Source organism: Podarcis muralis, chromosome 10 (assembly GCF_964188315.1).
Source record: "Podarcis muralis chromosome 10, rPodMur119.hap1.1, whole genome shotgun sequence".
Taxonomy (NCBI): Eukaryota; Metazoa; Chordata; class Lepidosauria; order Squamata; family Lacertidae; genus Podarcis; species Podarcis muralis.
The window spans coordinates 2,459,127-2,477,248 of record NC_135664.1 but is presented as its reverse complement, the minus strand read 5'-3'; the positions used below and the strand labels follow the sequence as shown (position 1 = coordinate 2,477,248).

The 18,122-nt window shown below is 43.1% G+C and overlaps 1 protein-coding gene and 1 long non-coding RNA gene across 3 annotated transcripts in view; one reads left to right on the top strand and one right to left on the bottom strand.

The window, feature by feature from the left end:
- Positions 1-18,122, top strand: part of BEND7 (BEN domain containing 7) — a 58,146-nt gene that overhangs the window by 6,135 nt on the left and 33,889 nt on the right. Inside the window, exons 2-4 of one of the 2 annotated variants that reach the window (XM_028745767.2) lie at positions 671-754; positions 9,071-9,370; positions 17,942-18,064. In XM_028745767.2, coding sequence (XP_028601600.2) covers positions 671-754; positions 9,071-9,370; positions 17,942-18,064 — 507 coding nt within the window. The remainder of the gene's footprint in view (positions 1-670; positions 755-9,070; positions 9,371-17,941; positions 18,065-18,122) is intronic. The other variant, XM_077935678.1, reaches the window with a different exon arrangement.
- LOC144329121 (uncharacterized) lies at positions 9,098-17,947 on the bottom strand. Its single transcript, XR_013394530.1, has 2 exons — positions 14,882-17,947; positions 9,098-11,333 (listed from the first exon to the last, which is right to left on the bottom strand). It is a non-coding gene; the product is annotated as an uncharacterized LOC144329121 (long non-coding RNA).

The window sequence follows — 18,122 nt, the reverse complement described above, 5'->3', positions numbered from 1 at the left end:
GCCTGCCGTAATTCCTTTTTTCTGCTTGCATATACCTGCCTGTTTGTGCCTGCATAGGTATTATTACTTATTCACTCTGTAGTTGTGATAAAAAGGGAGCTTCTACATTCATTGTATGTATTCAGTTTTATTTGAATTTTTTTATTAATTTCCATTCGTAGAGCCTGATCTGTTCCCGTTAGAATTCATTGGCAACCTTCCCAGATAAAAGGCCAAAGAGCTAAAAGGTTATTCATTGAGCTTCCCACTAATTTTGTCATCAGGCAAGACTTACAAATTTCTATTTGTCTGTAAGGATGGCACACTTTTCATTTCTGTCAAAATCTCCCATGCATTCTGAAAGACACAGCAAAAGACAACACTCCAGATAGTTGGTGTCTGCTATATTAATTTATTGTGAAAATGAACACCACAACTGAACCCCCAGACATAGCTGTTTGCTGGAAAATGGAAAATATTTTGGTTAAGTGCCTTCAGCAAAAGCAGAGGGCTTTATTTGTTTTTAGGGAGGGCTGACACAGAGCACGTTTTCATTGACTGATCAGATGTGCGTGGAATAAAAAAGCAGATACATTGGGAGATTATGAGATAAAATTGTAACATCGTATTCAGTGTTCATTTTTTTCCAGATCACTTGAATTCTAATTCATCTCCCTATTTTTAATTCCAGATTATCACCATGAGGCATACAAGATCCCTGACTATAGTAATGATGTTAATGGGGAGGCCAAAGAAGCGCAACAATTTTATTTAGGTATGTTCTCACGTTGATTAATTTCTAAATGGCACATTTGTGGCAGCAAGCATGTGGGTGGGTGAGAATTACTGCATGCCTATAGGAAGTACTCGCCATTATTTTATAGGATGTTCTTTTGAAATGTCTTTCTATTTTGCCAATTGCCAGCATATCTTTTATTAACATTTGCTAAAAATGCTGTAATTTGAGACATAAATGTTTATTAGTGTCTACCCACAATGCTAATTATCACTCACCCAGAGAACAAGATGCTGACTATGTAGTTTGCAGCTCTGTGCTCAACCCATTTACATTGCATATTTGCTGGCATGCTTCACTGGCAATAGTTTGTGTAATTGGGGCATTACATCTTTGACATCTGGATAACAGAAATTCAATTTCCAGGAAGCCACTATTTGTTTGGTTTTGCTTTGGCCATGGGTGGGATTATTGTGTTGTCTTAATATAATGTCCCTTCACCTCTGCAAACATGGCACTTATCTTAACCACAGCCAAATTAAATTAAAATGTGTAAAGAAAATAATGAAATATTATTGTCTTCCTAACTGAAGCTTGATAGAACTTTATCAGTGAATTGCTCATAACTGTCATGATTGCCCCTACTATGATTCTGACCCTCTGTAGTTCAACTGCTCATACCTGCTGTAATGCAGAAGAATCCTAGCTGCTCTTGATCCATCTTATAAAACATATTTATTGCTTAATGCCAAAGATTTTAAACAGTTAACCATAAAAGTGCTTAAGTTCTCCTATGGAGAAGAATCAGACACTGCAGAATTCAGTGCCTCACTGCTGTAAACAGAATTCTTTAATTTCATTCATTGCTGCCACACGGATCCTTCAAGTGGGGCAACAGCTACTCTTACTACACATGAGCCACTTCCCTCCAATGTTGTGCTGTGCAGTGGTCTCACAAAGTCCCCTGCTGGGCCTGGTAAAATGGCTGTGTTGCAGAAAGTGTGACTGTCACCAGAGACTCACGTACTGTGACATCAGCGGCATGGTAAGATACGGGGGTAGATAAACATTTCTGAATCTGTTATGCAAACCCACAAAGGTGCATTGGTTCTGTTCTCTGTGGTTTTAACATTTGAAGCATCTTTTTTTACGTCGCTTGTGGTGGGCCTTTGGCTTTGTCCATAGTGTTAAGGGTTATTTTGGCATAGCATGGCAAGGTGTGAATTTATTTTACTTTATTTAATGGGTTTCAGATTTTTGTCTCCCAAAAAAGACTCCATAGAGCTATCAACCTCCCTCCATTGCTAAAAGTTCTTAAGAGTCATAATGCTTATATTGCTTTCCTCTGCCTTCTGTGGAATGCATTGCTTTCCAGAAGCACAGGGAAACATAGGTCTGTTGTAAACAATTTTTACAATGGTTTTAAACTTGCAATTGAGATTCTGCTTTTGAAAGGTTAATGTAGAAAACTAATTATGCAATCCTGGTAACCAAATGTGTGATGAGACATTTATCTGTGTAATTAACAATGAAGAACTTTATAGTTTCATAAAACTGAATGCTACACTGTGTGCAGTCTTCAATGTGAATTTATTTTGAAGAGGTGCAGAAAGCAGAGATGTTTATGGCTGATATAAAGTGGGACTGAAATATGCTGTAGTGCAGGTGTCTGTGTGTTTTACTACATTTTTGTTTTGATGAATTAGATTTTGGTAGACCAATAACTTCATTTTGCCAGAATAAAATGAGTGAAGTGGGCTTGCAGTAGGGAAGGGTTATACAGTGTAAATGATCGTGAAATTCTATACATGTTTATTTGGACGTAAATCCTATAAAGTACAATGAGGTTTAAAAAGGTAAAAAGGTAAAGGACCCCTGACAGTTAAGTCCAGTCGCGAATGACTCTGGAGTTGCGCCGCTCATCTCACTTTACAGGCCGAGGGAGCCGGCGTTGTCCGCAGACAGTTTTTCAGGTCATGTGGCCAGCATGACTAAACCGCTTCTGGCGCAACAGAACACTGAAACCAGAGCAGCGCACGGAAACGCCATTTACCTTCCCGCTGAAGCGGTACCTATTTATCTACTTGCACTTTGTTTTGGCGTGCTTTCGAACTGCTAGGTTGGCAGGAGCTGGGACCAAGCAAAGGGAGCTGACCCCATCATGGGGATTCGAACCGCCGACCTTCTGATCGGCAAGCCCAAGAGGCTCAGTGGTTTAGACCACAGCACCACCCGCGTCCCTCATACAGTGAGGTTTACTCCCAAGTAAATGGGTATAGGATGTGTACCCTCAAAGCACATTGTCCTCAAAACAATATTTTTAACCATAGTCAATCAGAAAAAAATTAGCAGTCCATATTATTAAATTTACTTTCATCTTCTCTCTTAATAGCTACAATTGCTTATGTAAGTGTTGGGTCAAACACACTAGCGATGTTTTCTGAAATCTTGGGGCCAAATTCCAAATTACAGTGGTACCTCAGGTTACATACACTTCAGGTTACAGACTCTGCTAACCCAGAAATAGTGCTTCAGGTTAAGAACTTTGCTTCAGGATGAGAACAGAAATCGTGCTCCGGTGGCGTGGCTGCAGCAGGAGGCCGCATTAGCTAAAGTGGTGCTTTAGGTTAAGAACAGTTTCAGGTTAAGAACGGACCTCCGGAATGAATTAAGTTCTTAACCCGAGGTACCACTGTATGTAGTAGGCATATCATGCGGACCCCAATGTAAAAAAGTTCACTGTCCTTAATTATTGGTTCAGGTAGGTAACCATGTTGGTCTGACGCAGTCGAAAGAAATAAATAAAAATCAAAAAATTGTCCCGTAGCACCTTAGAGACCAACTAAGTTTGTTGTGGGTATAAGCTTTCATATTCTTCACTCTAAGGTGCTATGGGACAATTTTTTAATTTTTATTTATTTCTTTTGACTTAATTATTGGTAAATTGCTGTGTCAATGATACTATTAAAAAGATGAATATTGTGTTTTTTATTGCTAAATTTCCTACTTGTGGAAGGAAGCCTGTACTGAGGCTTATGTGCATGTTGAACATCTTCAGGCCTTGAAATGCTATGGACTGGCCTGCAAATATTATTCAAGGAGATCAGCAATGTTCTGATATCCTTTGTGGAAGAGAAGACAACACTGGTATCCAATTATACAGTACACTTCTCCAAAATAGGGAAAGATCAACAAAATTAATCAGGGTCAGAGTAACCATGTTCAATTCCTCTAATGAGAAATAAATAGAGCAATGATTCTAACTACACAGAACACTCATTGGAAGGAACATAGGAGTCAGGCCATTGGTCCATTAGACTGAGTCAAGTCATTGGTCCATTTAGCTTAGCATTGCCTACACTGACTGGCAGTGGCTTTCCAGGTCTTCAGGCAGAAGTTTTCCCCAGCTGACTCTGGAGATGCTTGTAGTTCTGTTCTGCTTAAGGTGACATTTTGGAAATAAGGCTCTTCTTGCTGAATAATAGGAAGATACAAGGAAGCATTTACCTGTCAGAGTAAATAGTGCATGGGAGGGTTCCCTGACAAAGGCATTACCAGATGTGTTGGGAACTACCTTACAATACTAGGCACTACTTCACAGTGTTAAAACATGTTCTGTACATTAGTTTGGTCTATCTCACCAGCTCTCCTGTGGAGCTCTGTAAGAAAGATTTTACCAGCATAGGCCACTGAGTTTAAGCTGTTTATTTAATTTATTTTTATTTATTTATTCAATTTGCATACCGCCCTATACCCGCAGGTGGTTTAAGCTGTTGGTGCTTCTGATTCCTTGTAGGGATAGGAGCCCATTTAGATTGGTTTGCCTTTGGAAACTGATGGAGCAAGGTGGTTTCCTTATAGTTCCACCACTATACTTTCCAGCCAAAAGGGCTGGCAGTTCTGCTGTGCTCTCTTTGATCTGTGGAATGCTGAAGTGGCTCTGTTAACAGACACAATTGCTACTATACATAATATTGTATTGATCTGACCCTTGGTATTCTGGGGAGCTTGTGGTGATGAAACAGTTGCAAAGACAACTTGAATGCAAGTGGAAGAAGATGCAGAAGGAATCTGACTAGACCCATTTGAAGGCTGATGGAGAACAGAAGTCTTCTCTGACACAGTGTCTGCTCTGTGTCATCCAGTTGAGCCTTTTCCCAGATAACTGAGTAGGCTCACACATTTGGATAACTGGGAGATGAATTGGAACTCCTGGTACAGCCCACTGTTAATTATTTGCCAAGCATTTTCCAGGTAAAAATCATTGTCTTCTGCTTTGACTTGTACTTCTGGTTGACAACAGTACAAATACCAGAAGTTCTTTTAGCACCATTTTGCTGCAATTGCTTAGCTCATTTTTAATTATTGCAGCCTGAGGGTGACATAGTGCTTGGAAAGGTTTGACCTACCTTTAGTGTGCTTGACCCTTGGCCACCTTGGCTGATAACATCTAGCTAAAGGGGAGGTTAATGTCACCTTGTGAGAGGGGATGGCCCATGCTGCCTTGAAGGAAGTTGTTGGACAACTCTTCCTAGGACCTTTCAGATTTGTCCAACTATTGGACATTGGTAATCTTGGCCAAAGCATCTAAAAGAGTGCAGAGGCACCACATGTCAGGACATTCCTAGATAACAATGTTTTTAGGACTGAGACTTCCTTGGTTGTACTGGTTGATGACATTTGCCAGAGAGATAGAGGGATTGTGACCCTTTTTATTATCTTTGAGCTCTCAACAGCTTTCAGTACCATGGACTGTGTTATCCTTCTGGATAGCCTGGCATGGATGGGAGTTGGAGATACTGTGCTCTGGTTGCTACTCCTCTTTCATGGGTTAGTTCCAGAGGGCAAAGGTGGGGGGATTTTTGCCCAACACTTTCACATCCATTTTATTTACAGTTCTACAGAATTCATTTTTATATCCCATGCTATTTAACATCTACATGCAAGCATTGGAAATGGTCATACAGAGTTTGCTGATGACCCCCAACCATATTTCTTCTTTTCATTTACAACAGGCGAAGTAGTGAATGTTCTAATCTAAACAGTGCTAGAGGCAACTAAAACTGAAGCCAAATCCAGTTAAGATGGGCAGTGTAATTGACCATTGAGATGATATTCAACCTGTATAGACAGACATATATAGGTTTGCATAAGGGCTGTGCCCAACACACATTAGTTCAGTGGTGATGCTGATTATGATAATATAACCATTCTGGCCTTCCTAAGCAGATAAGGACATGAAAATAGCAAGCTGGATCCAGCCAATGGGCCATCTAGTCCAGCATCCTCTTCTCACAGTGGCCAACCACATGCTTGTGGGAAACCAGTGAGCAGATAAGAGCACAAGAACACTCTCCCTTCCTGTGGTTTCCAACAACTGGTGTTCGGAAGCATTGCTGTGTCTCCAGCTCTGGAGGTAGAGCATAGCCATTGTGGCTAGTAGTTACTGACTCCATGAATTTGTCTAATCAAAATGGGTTGTATACATACCTTCATCCAGATGAGCAGAAATCTCAACAAACAGTGCCTCCACATCTAATCTGCATTAAACTTCAGCTTGTTTGCCCTCATTAATACCAGATCGGCCTCCAGATGCAGGTTTTAAAATATATAACTGTCAGGGAACTGCCATCGCTGCCAGGAGTGGAGGAAGGGCTCCCAAGCGATGCCGGAGAAGGGCCCAGCAGGGAAAGAGGGGACTCAGCGGCCGGGGAAGGAAATCAGCGTTACACCAGGGAGAAAGGCGGGCAGAGGCGGGCTTCGGAGAGATGGCTCCAGGATTCTTCGCCCGAGACCAGCGGGGAGAGCACGGGTCCTCCACTGCCCACACTCACCCTGCGCAGAAGACTTCCGTGCAGGGAGGCTAGGCGGAGACTATCCGTCAAGGAACTTTTATGTTGGAAGAAGTTCAGGAAACGCCCACTGACGGATTCTGCCAGTGACTGAGACAGACGCGGAATCAGGACTGTCCAGCCAGGGAAAGGTTTATCCAGGCAACCTCGCCGAGAGTGGCGGCAACTTACGCACGAGCAACCCCCAATTCCCATTACAATAACCTTTCCAATAAAATGTTTAGGGCAGCTCACAACAAACATTAAAATACAATAAACAACAAATCAATAACAGCCACAAATAGAGGGCAGAGCCATCAAGTATGTAGCTCAAAGCCACAGTTTCATTTGCCAGGAGCAGACCTCCTCCAGCTCCATGCCGGTGCAAGCGTAGTCACTAAGGAACTGGGCCACCATCTAGGAGGTCCCTGGTGTTCTTGCCTCAGCTATGAATGCCCTAGGTGGCCTTAGGCAAGCCATTGTCTCTCATCCTCAGGCACATTGGTAATACAGGTATAACACTACTGACCTACCTTACAGGGTTGTTGCAGAAGACAGTGTATGTGAAGTGCTTTGAATAGTTGAAAGAGCGATACAGATTCTGAGTATTATTGTTGTCACCCACACAGAATCTTCCAGGGAAAGCCCCATAAGAGTCCAATCTAGCTAAGCGCTCCATCCATGTTCAGTACTCTCCACAAAAAGAGTATTGTAACGGGGGCAGATTAATAAAGGGAGTACAATATATTAAAGGGTCCAGACATGACTCAGAAGGGCTGCTCATTTCTGCTTCAACAGTGTTTATGCTGCTTATGATGGTGGATTTCTGCAGGTCACAGTAGACTCTTGTCTCCCTAGCACTTCTCCCCAGCACTTCTATCAGGTTCCGGAGGCTGACCAGCCACTCTGAAAAGCTGTGAAAGCAGAAGCTTAGACTTTTGGCATTTTGTTTGTTTAGTCCAAGTATGTGGAGAAAAATGCATGTGTCCTGCAAGGAAGTGACTTCAGTGTAGAAAATTCATCTTATGTGAATGCTGTCTGTTTTCAATATCCATTTCCACTCATGCTTAAAATGCTTGATAGGTTTGCTACAGACTTTTCCTACTGCTAATGAAATGTATTTGCATGCCTCAGTGGGCAAAATGGCAACATTCTGCTCCAAACATGCACACATTCAGTGTGAAATAAGCACAGTCATAAATAAAATTAATACTCAGATGATGCCGAGTACATAATTGTTTTTAAATGTGCAGAGTTGTCATTAGAAACAGTGGCATTTTTCATATATATTTTTCCTTTTCACATTCTGAATTGCTATGCACCAGAGACTGGCTATACGTTAGTCTGTGGATATTAAATAGGCAGATATTAAATAAAATGTAACATTTTCTTTTATTATTAATTTTGTTGTTATTCCATCTTCTCCATCATTATAAAATTCCTTTGAACTAACAACTCGCTGCTATGGATTGATCCTATGAGGGGCTAAGTTCTCAAGCTTGATACACTAAATCAGTAAGCGGTTAATTGTGCAAACAAGTAACTCTTTCAGAGTCTAGGCCAGGCTCAGTGCAAATAACCTCTCTTTGATTTTAGAGTAGGTGAGTAGAAGGGATCGGTTTTAGTCCTCTGTGTTTTGCTGGTACTTCCAAGGGCCAGTACAGTTGTAAAATTAAGTGGTGTTAAAGGACGAGCCTACTGTTTCCCCTCATGTTCATAAATCCTGTGCCCAGGTTCAGTGTTATATCTGACTTGCTAACCCTGATTAAAACCCTTGAATGCCCCACAATTTTGGAGAGTGTGTGGCTCCTGTGGCTCTGTTCTTCTTACTCCACGTTGTTACATTTGCAGTAGCCTTAATGACTCTCCAGAAAGGTGATTTACATTTGTTTCTTGTAATGAGAATAGACTACTTTTATGAACTATGACATTTTAAGCAGGTTTTATTAAATTGTTTTATTATCACTTACTGTACACCCCAACAGCTGTGGCATTGAAGCAATACAGTGGTACCTCGGGTTACATACACTTCAGGTTACAGACTCCGCTAACCCAGAAATAGTACTTTGGGTTAAGAACTTTGCTTCAGGATGAGAACAGAAATCATGTTCCAGCGGTGCGGCAGCAGCAGGAAGCCCCATTAGCTAAAGTGGTCCTTCAGGTTAAGAACAGTTTCAGGTTAAGAACAGACTTCCAGAACGAATTAAGTTCTTAACCCGAGGTACCACTGTACTTGATAATTTGAACTAACTTAAATGGTTCTGTGCATATATTTTTTAACTCTTATGCAGACTCAAACATATACTCTCTACGTTGTAGGTGATCATGCATTTAGTATCACATCTGCATAGTATGCATGGCAACAAAATAGTTGTCTGCATACATATGTGTGTGTGCAATGCCAATCGGCATGCATTTCAGAAAGTAGACATCCTCAAAGTCCTCTGAAACGTAGTAATATGTATCATGTATCATTACCATTTTTGCTAATTTACTGTGATAACTGTGTCTCTGTTTTCTCTAGGAGATGAAAGCCGGGAAATTAAAAAACAAATTACAGGGATGAGAAGATTACTGAATGACAGCACTGGAAGAATATATCAGAGAGTTGGCAAAGAAGGAGAAAAACTGAAGGAAGAACCCCAGGACTTAGATTTGGCCTGGGCTCAGCGTCTGAATCCCCCTGCAGAAACCCAGGCAAACCTCCATCCAAGTCAGAGTGGCGCTTGGAATGAATTGTCCCCCCAGATAAGCCACTATTCAGGGCAATATGGAACTCGGTCCAAAACCTTCCAAAATCAAACAAGAACCGTAGGTGCAAATGGTAGGATCCACATTTATACATTTAAATCACTGCTTATTTGTTTTGTTCTCTTTGAAAAATGAGTGCTGAGTTACTTGGATAAAATAATTTGGCCATTATGTTAGAAACGTAAGAATCTTCCTTATACTGGCTCATCTCGGTATTGTCTATCCTGACTGACAGTAACTCTCCGGGGTTCCAGGCAGTCTTCTGTCCCAGCCCTGGCTAGAGGCTCCAGGGATTGAATCTGGGACCTTCTGCATAAAAAGCAGATACAAATTCATAGAAAGTTGTACGATTGTCAGCTGTAAAAAGTTAAGGTTTTTATGTTTGGACCCAAAGCTGATCTTAAACCTCTTTTATCGTAATGATAGATTATTCCATAGGTAGGGAATCTATGACCTTCCAGATGCTGGTGAATTCCAACTCCTATCAGCCCCAGACAGCCTGGCCTGGAATGATCAAGTCCAGGTTCCCCACCCCTTCTTTAGTTCATGAATGGCCAACCTATGGCACAAGTAAAGGCATTTGTGGCACATAATTGGGGGCCTGCCTCCTCCATGCCACACTTCTGCCTGTGTGGTTCAGTGGACTACAGGGGAAAATATGATGCGCACAAGAAGGTGCTTTCATGTGCATAGAATGGCATGCTCTCGTTGCTGGACTTGGCGTATGGCTTGTTGGTTACCACCACTGTTTTAGTTGATTAATTGGAAGGTGTGTTTTGCTTCTGGCACTTAGTAATAATATTTCCATTTCATAAATAGATATAGCCTTCTTTTACTTGGTCAAAATTAATTTATATCATAGAAAGAAGTTGGCTTGGCTTTGAGGTCTGTATTGATTATTGCAATTATAGATGGGAAATGTGAATGTGCACCCACAAAATCCACCTTACAAAATTAATTGTTTTTGACTCTCTTATTAATAATTCCGCTTGCAGTGTTGGTTGCATATATATAGACAAAGACATTGATGTATTCATCACTTGTAATAGATGCAAACATTCATCACTTGCATCTATTATATCAGTGTATTAATTTTCAGTTGTGCAGAAGAGGAAACAATACTGTCCCTTTTATGTTCAGTTTCATTTCTGTTAGTGCATTGGCTCAGATTGAACACAGGAAGGATAGTACTACAGCATAGTACAACTATTTTTTTTCTTAACTGTATTATGTTTGTTTGCTTAGAAATGTGGAAAATGCAGTACAGGTATAGCCCCCACTTACACAGGGGTTACATCCTGGGGCCTCACGTGCATAAGTAAAGTGGGGATACCCTTTAAACACCCTCTTTGCCAATCTATACCAAAACTGCTGTACCCAAAACTAGAATTGAACCTCTGGGACCAGCAGGAGGCTGGAGGACATGTGGGAAAGAGGCTGCTGCTGCTGCTGCACTACCCCACATATCAGCTGTTAGGCGGGGAAGCTGAGCAGCATAAACAAAGCCCTGCTGTGCCTCCAGTCTCTTTGGGGCTTCCTCCGCCCTCACTGACATCCTCTTTGGGCTCCAGGTAAGGTCTCCTCGCGGGTGGGTTCTCTCTCCCACCATTTCTGTGCTTGAATTGAATTGTTTAATTGTTTCCCAGCACCGCTTGTGTACACGGTTTCATGCAAGCAGAACACATGTAAGTGGGGGTGCCTGTATTGTGTTTCCAGTCATATGGCTGCTTTCTTAATGTGGAGCAAGAGAAGAGTTCCATGTGCTGAAAGTGTTTAGGTTTCCAGTTGTTTCTTGTCTTTGTGTGGGATCGGATGCATTCCTTCAGGATAGCTGGTGCTCTCATACTGGGACTTGAGTCCAAAAAAGTGGCTAGCACCAGCAAGGCTATCTTCTCCTGCTGTGGCAGTGACTCGCCATTTAATGAGCCTTTTCCTCTGAAGACAGAGAACTGCTCCTCTCCAGCGCTGAGCACACACACTGTACCCCGGAACAGGGGCAAAGAGCAACCCAGTTATTGTGCAGCATTCCTCCTTTCCTGGGGAGGGAAAGAGAGAAAGAGATACTATGGTCTTTGAATTGAGACCTGAGGGGCAGAGTCTGTACAAAGGATCAAATGTGTTTGTGGCATGCTTTAACTGACTGGGCAAGTCCTGTTATTGGGCAGAAGTGTCTTCACAGGATAGAGAAGATAAAGGAATAGAAGGGAGATTAATAATAATAATAATAATAATAATAATAATAATAATAATAATAATAATAATAATAATAATTTATACCCCACCCTCCCCGGCCAAAACCGGGCTCAGCATGGCTAACATCAAATGTATAACACGTTAATGTGGAAAGAAGCAAGTAGCAACAATGGCAATGAACTGTAATACAGTATTTAGCATTTATAGAGCTTTGAAGTGTTCAAAGTCTTTCACATTACAACAGCCTTTGCCAACCATGTGCCCTCTAGAAGTTCTGAACTACAACTCCCATCATCCCCAGCCAGCACACAGACCTGGCTGGGGATGATGGGAGTTGTAGTGCAAAGCAGCTGGAGGCACCAGGGTGGCAAAGGCTGCTTTGCGTGGCAATTCCCGCCCCCTCCCACAGTTGGAGTAATAAAGACACCGGACACAGAATTAAGGTTAATGGGCGTAAATGGCCACAACTTTATTGATTACAGGTAAGAGCGGTATTGGCTTTTAGGCATTGGCCCTAACCGACTATCCGGTCTAACCGGGAAGGGGTTAAACACCGCCAGGGGGAGCCTCCGAGATGCACATCCCTGGGCGCTCCCCGAGGGGTTACCGCTCGGGAGCGCGCTTTAGGCCCTAGCCTCCGTAGGTTTCGGACGAGGCGACGCCCCCCGGAGTCCTTTAACGAACTACCCTTCAAGATTTGGGGGAGGTGATGGCGTTCCTCCCCCCCAGCTTCATTTGCATATGCCAATGCCTAACCGCCAAAACCAAGGAGTTGTGATGTTTTGCTACGAGGTAGGCGAAAAAACCAAGTGGCTTCAAAATGCAGCCAATTAGCCAAATGGAAAAACTCCTACCAGGCCCCTTGCGGCGACCAGCCGAAGCCCATAGCAAAGTCCAAATGCAAACCTAGAGGGCGGGTGGGTGGGAAAAACCGCAGCTGCTGTGAGACGGAAAGGGGGCAAGCCGGGGCTGCCCTGACCTTAATAGCCCCTGGTAAGCCCGCCCCCTAGCGCCAGCCGATTGGCTGGCGCCGAGGGATATGAATATGGATGAGAGAGGGGGAATCCCTGAGTCCCGCGGGGCTGACGCCAGCCCCACGAGATTGTAGTCGGGGGGCGTGAGCCCCGCAACCCCACCCCCTCCTGATATCGGTAGTGGCTTTGCGTGGCAATTCCCGCCCCCTCCCACAGTTGGAGTAATAAAGACACCGGACACAGAATTAAGGTTAATGGGCGTAAATGGCCACAACTTTATTGATTACAGGTAAGAGCGGTATTGGCTTTTAGGCATTGGCCCTAACCGACTATCCGGTCTAACCGGGAAGGGGTTAAACACATCCCTAGGCGCTCCCCGAGGGGGTTACCGCTCGGGGGCGCGCTTTAGGCCCTAGCCTCCGTAGGTTTCGGACGAGGCGACGCCCCCCGGAGTCCTTTAACGAACTACCCTTCAAGATTTGGGGGAGGTGATGGCGTTCCTCCCCCCCGACCTCATTTGCATAACAATACCCCTGCCAATGCCTAACCGCCACACGAGCCAGGCTCGCCGCCAATACCCTCAGACCTGTAACCAATCCCTGATCCCCTGAAAAATGTCAGCCAGCCAAATATCATTACCAGCATCGGAAAGATGCACGCCATCCCCGCGGTAGAGTGCTTCCTTGCTGAATTGGATGCCTGGGTGCTCAATGACTCGCCCACCAATTGCAGCCACTCTACGCGCCACCGAGCGCTCCAAGAGCCTTCTGGCTCTACCCACGGCCACGGGATTAGTGGCGTCCCGCCAGCAGCGCCTTTCCAGCAAAGATGACCATATAATTGTAAGCTTTGGATAGGAGGCCCGCAGCTCCTCAAGGTCATGAGACGGAAAGGGGGCGAGCCGGGGCTGCCCTGACCTTAATAGCCCCTGGTAAGCCTGCCCCCTAGCCGAGGGATATGAATATGGATGAGAGAGGGGGAATCCCTGAGTCCCACGGGGCTGACGCCAGCCCCACGAGATTGTAGTCGGGGGGCGTGAGCCCCGCAACCCCACCCCCTCCTGATATCGGTAGTGGCTTTGCAACAAGACCGCAAGGTCCGTGAGGCAAGGTTTGAAGTCAGCAGGCCAGTTGAGGCCCCTTGTGTCTCCCTGAGTCTGCTTGGTTATTGAATTCATTCCTGAATTGGCCCTTTGCATAGACAGAGCCCCTTAAGGCAAATCATATCACTTCCCTTCAGGAGCCAATATGTGTTCTAGTGAGTACTACAGGTTAGTGTGCTGTGAAACCTTCCTTGGAGGATTTTAAGCAGAGGCTGGATGGCCATCTAGGAGGGATGCTTTAGCTGAGATTCCTGCATTACAGGGGCTTGGACTAGATGACATTTGGGGGTCCCTTCCAACTCTACAATTCTATGATTCTGTGCCAATCCTGAATTAGGTATTGCCTACACAACTCATTCCATGGTAATAAACAACTGCAATCCGAGATCTCTGGAGTTATTTATGTATTTACTTTATTCTAACAATTTGTATACCACTTAATCACAGTCGTCTCTAAGTGGTGTGAAATAAGACCAAACGTGAGTTAAAACTATATGGCTTTTGCATATGTTTCATCTTCATACAGATTTTTATTTTACTAAGGCTTTTGATTGTGCCTGTTCTGCCCAGTGGTTGTAATCTTGAGAATGGTGCATCCAACTGGGTCCTGTTGTTGATATCTGAACACATAGAACAACCTATGTAAGCCATTCCATGCAAGGCAGATGGCATCTTCTTTATAAAAAATAAGCTTATTACTGACAACTTGACCACCCTTAATAGCACCAAAAATCTCCTGCCTCATGGTGCCCAACAATAGGACCGGTCCTTGTTCCAGTAATTTCTAGGCCAGTGTTTCCCATTGGCCAATGGCAGGTGGACTGAGGCGCCAGCTCCATCCCTGGGGTGGATCGGACTGAGCTGGCCGGCTTCACTCGGTCCGCCTCATGGGTTTATAATGCCAGGGCCTAGTCCACTTCCTCGTTTAGTTTTTAAAAACTGTTCGTACGTGTTTCATTTGTTGTGGAATGAATAAGGTGTCTTATTTACAACAACATATTTCTTTACTATGTTGTAGGACATAGGTAGAAATATAGATACATAAAAGAATTCATATTTCTGTTTGTTCACTTAAAAGAAGGTAGATTTCCAGGGGGGCACAGAGTAATTTTGTTTCTTAAAAGGGAGCAGCAGGCCAAAGAAGTTTGAGGAGCCCTGTTCCAGGCTGTGGGCAGTCTGTTTCATGGAGACGGCTTTTGTGAGTTGAGCCAGAGAAACTGGCAGCTGCTTTTGGCTTCTTTTGTTTTTAAAGGTGCTACTAGGCTTGCTATGATATTTTCCATATGAATATTGGGAATACTGTTGTGGTACTCACATATTGACTTTTCTGTCTGAAAGGCATCTGCGAAGATAGAAAAACATAGCCTTGAATTATTATTTTTTATTGCTCCTGCTGTTGGGCTGCTGTGCAAGCCAAAATAATTCACATTGGCTTCCTTCCATAATATAGAGGGAGGAGCAAAGCGAGAGGTGGTTCTTAAGATTCGTCACTACAAGTAGTTTTCTTAAAAAGTGAGAAATGAATTTTAAAAAGATTGTTAAATTTAATAAACAGACAAAAGTGCTTTTATTCTTTAGGTGATGCTTTGAACATTGAATAAGAACATTCTGTAAAGTGTTCTCTTTTACTCTTGTTGATTTGAAGAAAAATGATGGAAATGCTTTTTGGGTTTTTTAAAAAAATCTCCATAAATATGCATGAAGTTAGCAGAGCCCTGCTTTTGATTTGAAATATTGGTGGTCTCTTTTTTCCATTTACTGTACACAGGGTAGATTTACATGGGTAATTTCTATCAATGCTAATGGGAATTCTAATGTAAATCCCCCATGCCTCAGTAGGAAAACAGACCTTTTGGTTTTCAAATGGGGCTTCAGTACCTGCAGACCTCATTAGTAATGCATTATATTTGTAGCAGAAAAGATGAGCATGAATTTATTCCAAGGTTTGCTTTGTCAAAATTTTATCATGATATTCATCAGAATATTAAAAACGGAAGAGGAAAGGGACAAATTCATAAAATAATATTTATTTGCTAAGCTTAGTTCTCTAAGACACATAATACAGACAGACAGACTCCGTTTTAAAATATTATTTTTAATAGCTGAAAAAGACAGGTTTTTTTCCTTATAGTGCTCTGTTTCATAGCCCTAATAATATTTGTTTTATATTGTTTGATTAAACCTTGCTGTACAGACAGTTAGGAAATATAAAGACTCTGCTGCAGAATGAACTGGGAACTAGTAACGTGCAAAGCCAATGGAATTATAGTTCTTGAACAGGAGGCTATATACTAAAACAGGCTCATACAAGTTCAGTGACCTGTTGAGGATTTGTGGTTATCCTGGTGTTTTCTCTCTGACAACCTGCATGTTCAAACAAGGCCTTTTTCCCCAGTCTTGTGGAACTCCTTGCTACATAGATGCATGCTTAGCTGCATACTTTTCTTTCCATTGCCTTGTGAAAGGTAGCTTTGGCTCTGAAGATCCTTCCTAAGGTATCTGGGACTAGTTTTGTTTTATTTATTTATCTATTTGATCAATATACCACCCTTTATCCAAAGATCTCAGGGCACTGTACAACATTGAAAACATAATTTATGCAGCATAATAATAACAGTCCCTCGATTTAACAGGCCACAAATTATTTAATGGCCAAATGTTTGGGTAGAGCTGAATGTTTTCACCTGCCGCCTAAAGACATATAATGATGGTGCCCAGCGAGCCTCTCAGGGGAGAGCGTTCCACAGACGGGGAACCACCACAGAAAAGGCCCGTTCTCATGTTGTCACCTTCCGAACCTCTCAGGGAGAGGGGGCGTAGGAAAGAGGCGGATGACAAATGCTTCTTTCCTGCTAAAATATACATTTAGGCTGTTTTTGGTTTTTCCATTCTTTTATTGTGCAACCCTTTGTGTTAATGAAAAAGGGCTTTGTTCATTAAAATATTCCTGTGCCACCGTTCATATGTCATAACAAGGGGTGTGCTTTCAGCATCGATCAGCTGATCAGCGCTGAGAGCAAGCCCCTTGGAAGGCCCATGGCAGGTGGTTTGGAGCCACACTGTGCCTGCAAGCATTCAGAGGGGCTTTTGCTCATTGCTGTCAGCTGTTCAACGCCAAGAGCTTTAACGTGTGCTGTCAGCAGCCCCATCCACTGCAGTTGGAAGTTCCCAATGTGCAGCTCTCTAGGGTAGCCAATCCCAGACAATCCCAGATACTTGCCCCACTCTTGATGTCACATAATGCTGTTAGGTGTGGGGCAAGTGGGCGTGGTTTGGGGGAAACGGCCTCACAGACCTAAGTAGGGCCCCTGCCTGGCATGATTAGGTCCCTGCCACTCACCTATTATATGGACCCCATCATGGAAACACCGTAGTCATTTTACCTGGACTTCATGTAGCAACTGACATTAGTTGTGCTGGAAACATCTGAAAAGACCCTTGTTTTTAAATACAGAAATTGATACCTGAGCCCAGGGTGGCAAGGTCTCCGTTTCTCAGCAGCCAGGAGCCATGGGAATGCACATCCTTTCTCCTTTTAAAGGTTCCAGGTTCAATCCCTGGCACCTCCAGTTTGGGCTGAAACCCTGGAAAGCCTCTGCCAGTCCGTGTAGACAGTACTGAACTAGGGAGGCCAATGGCCTGACTCAGTACAAGGCTGCCTTCTGTGTTCCTGTGCCTCCTGAAATCAAGTGCAGGAAGCTTTCAGACTTGAGTTGGGAAGCAGATATAAATTTAACAAACACATGCTGGAGACAGTATGAAGTGCAGTAGTAGGATGGTTGACAACCTTCAACAGCAATACTTGAAAAGAAACTGGGAAGTAGGAGTTCACCGTCACAATGAAAGGGAAAGCTGTGGATATTTTCTGCCTTCATAGAACTTCTCTGTTCATGGAAATCGATGATGGAGGACTCTGTTCTTTTAATTTTTAATACTGTGAAGCAACAAGCGGCGTTCAATCCATTTTAGACTCGTTAGTTCTTTATTAAATAACTTATTACACAGCCATCTCATTCTTTCTAAGGGTATTGTCATATGGAGGAAGGGCCTTTCTGGGTTGTTCCGCGCATGATAGAGCAACTGTTTCTGTAATGAGCTTCAGTGCTCTTGTTATCCACCATGAACTACTTTGACAATAAGGAGGCCTGCTGTGAGCTTACATTGTCTTTGCTGTTTTGTGCAGACTTCACTATACCATGGAACGTTATTTGTGTGGGGAGGGGAATGGCAAAGCACACCCCTGCCGCCGCCACCTCACAGTGGATATTTTTAATTTTAGGTTTCAATTTCCTAACAGCATGTATCAGACAGCATTAAAACCCTGTAAAGACATTCTTGCCCTGCATCACCGTTTTAATTTCCCTTTTTTCTTCAGGAGAAATTCCGGTGGCTAATACTTCCTCTGGCTCAAATTGTTGTACTTGCAATTGCCAACCAGCATTGCAAGCCATTCTTCAGGAGCTTAAAACCATGAGAAAGATAATGCAGATCCAAGCAGGTATGATAGTCTGTCTTTTCAACTATTAAGGTATAATTTTCAGTCTGCAGACAGACTG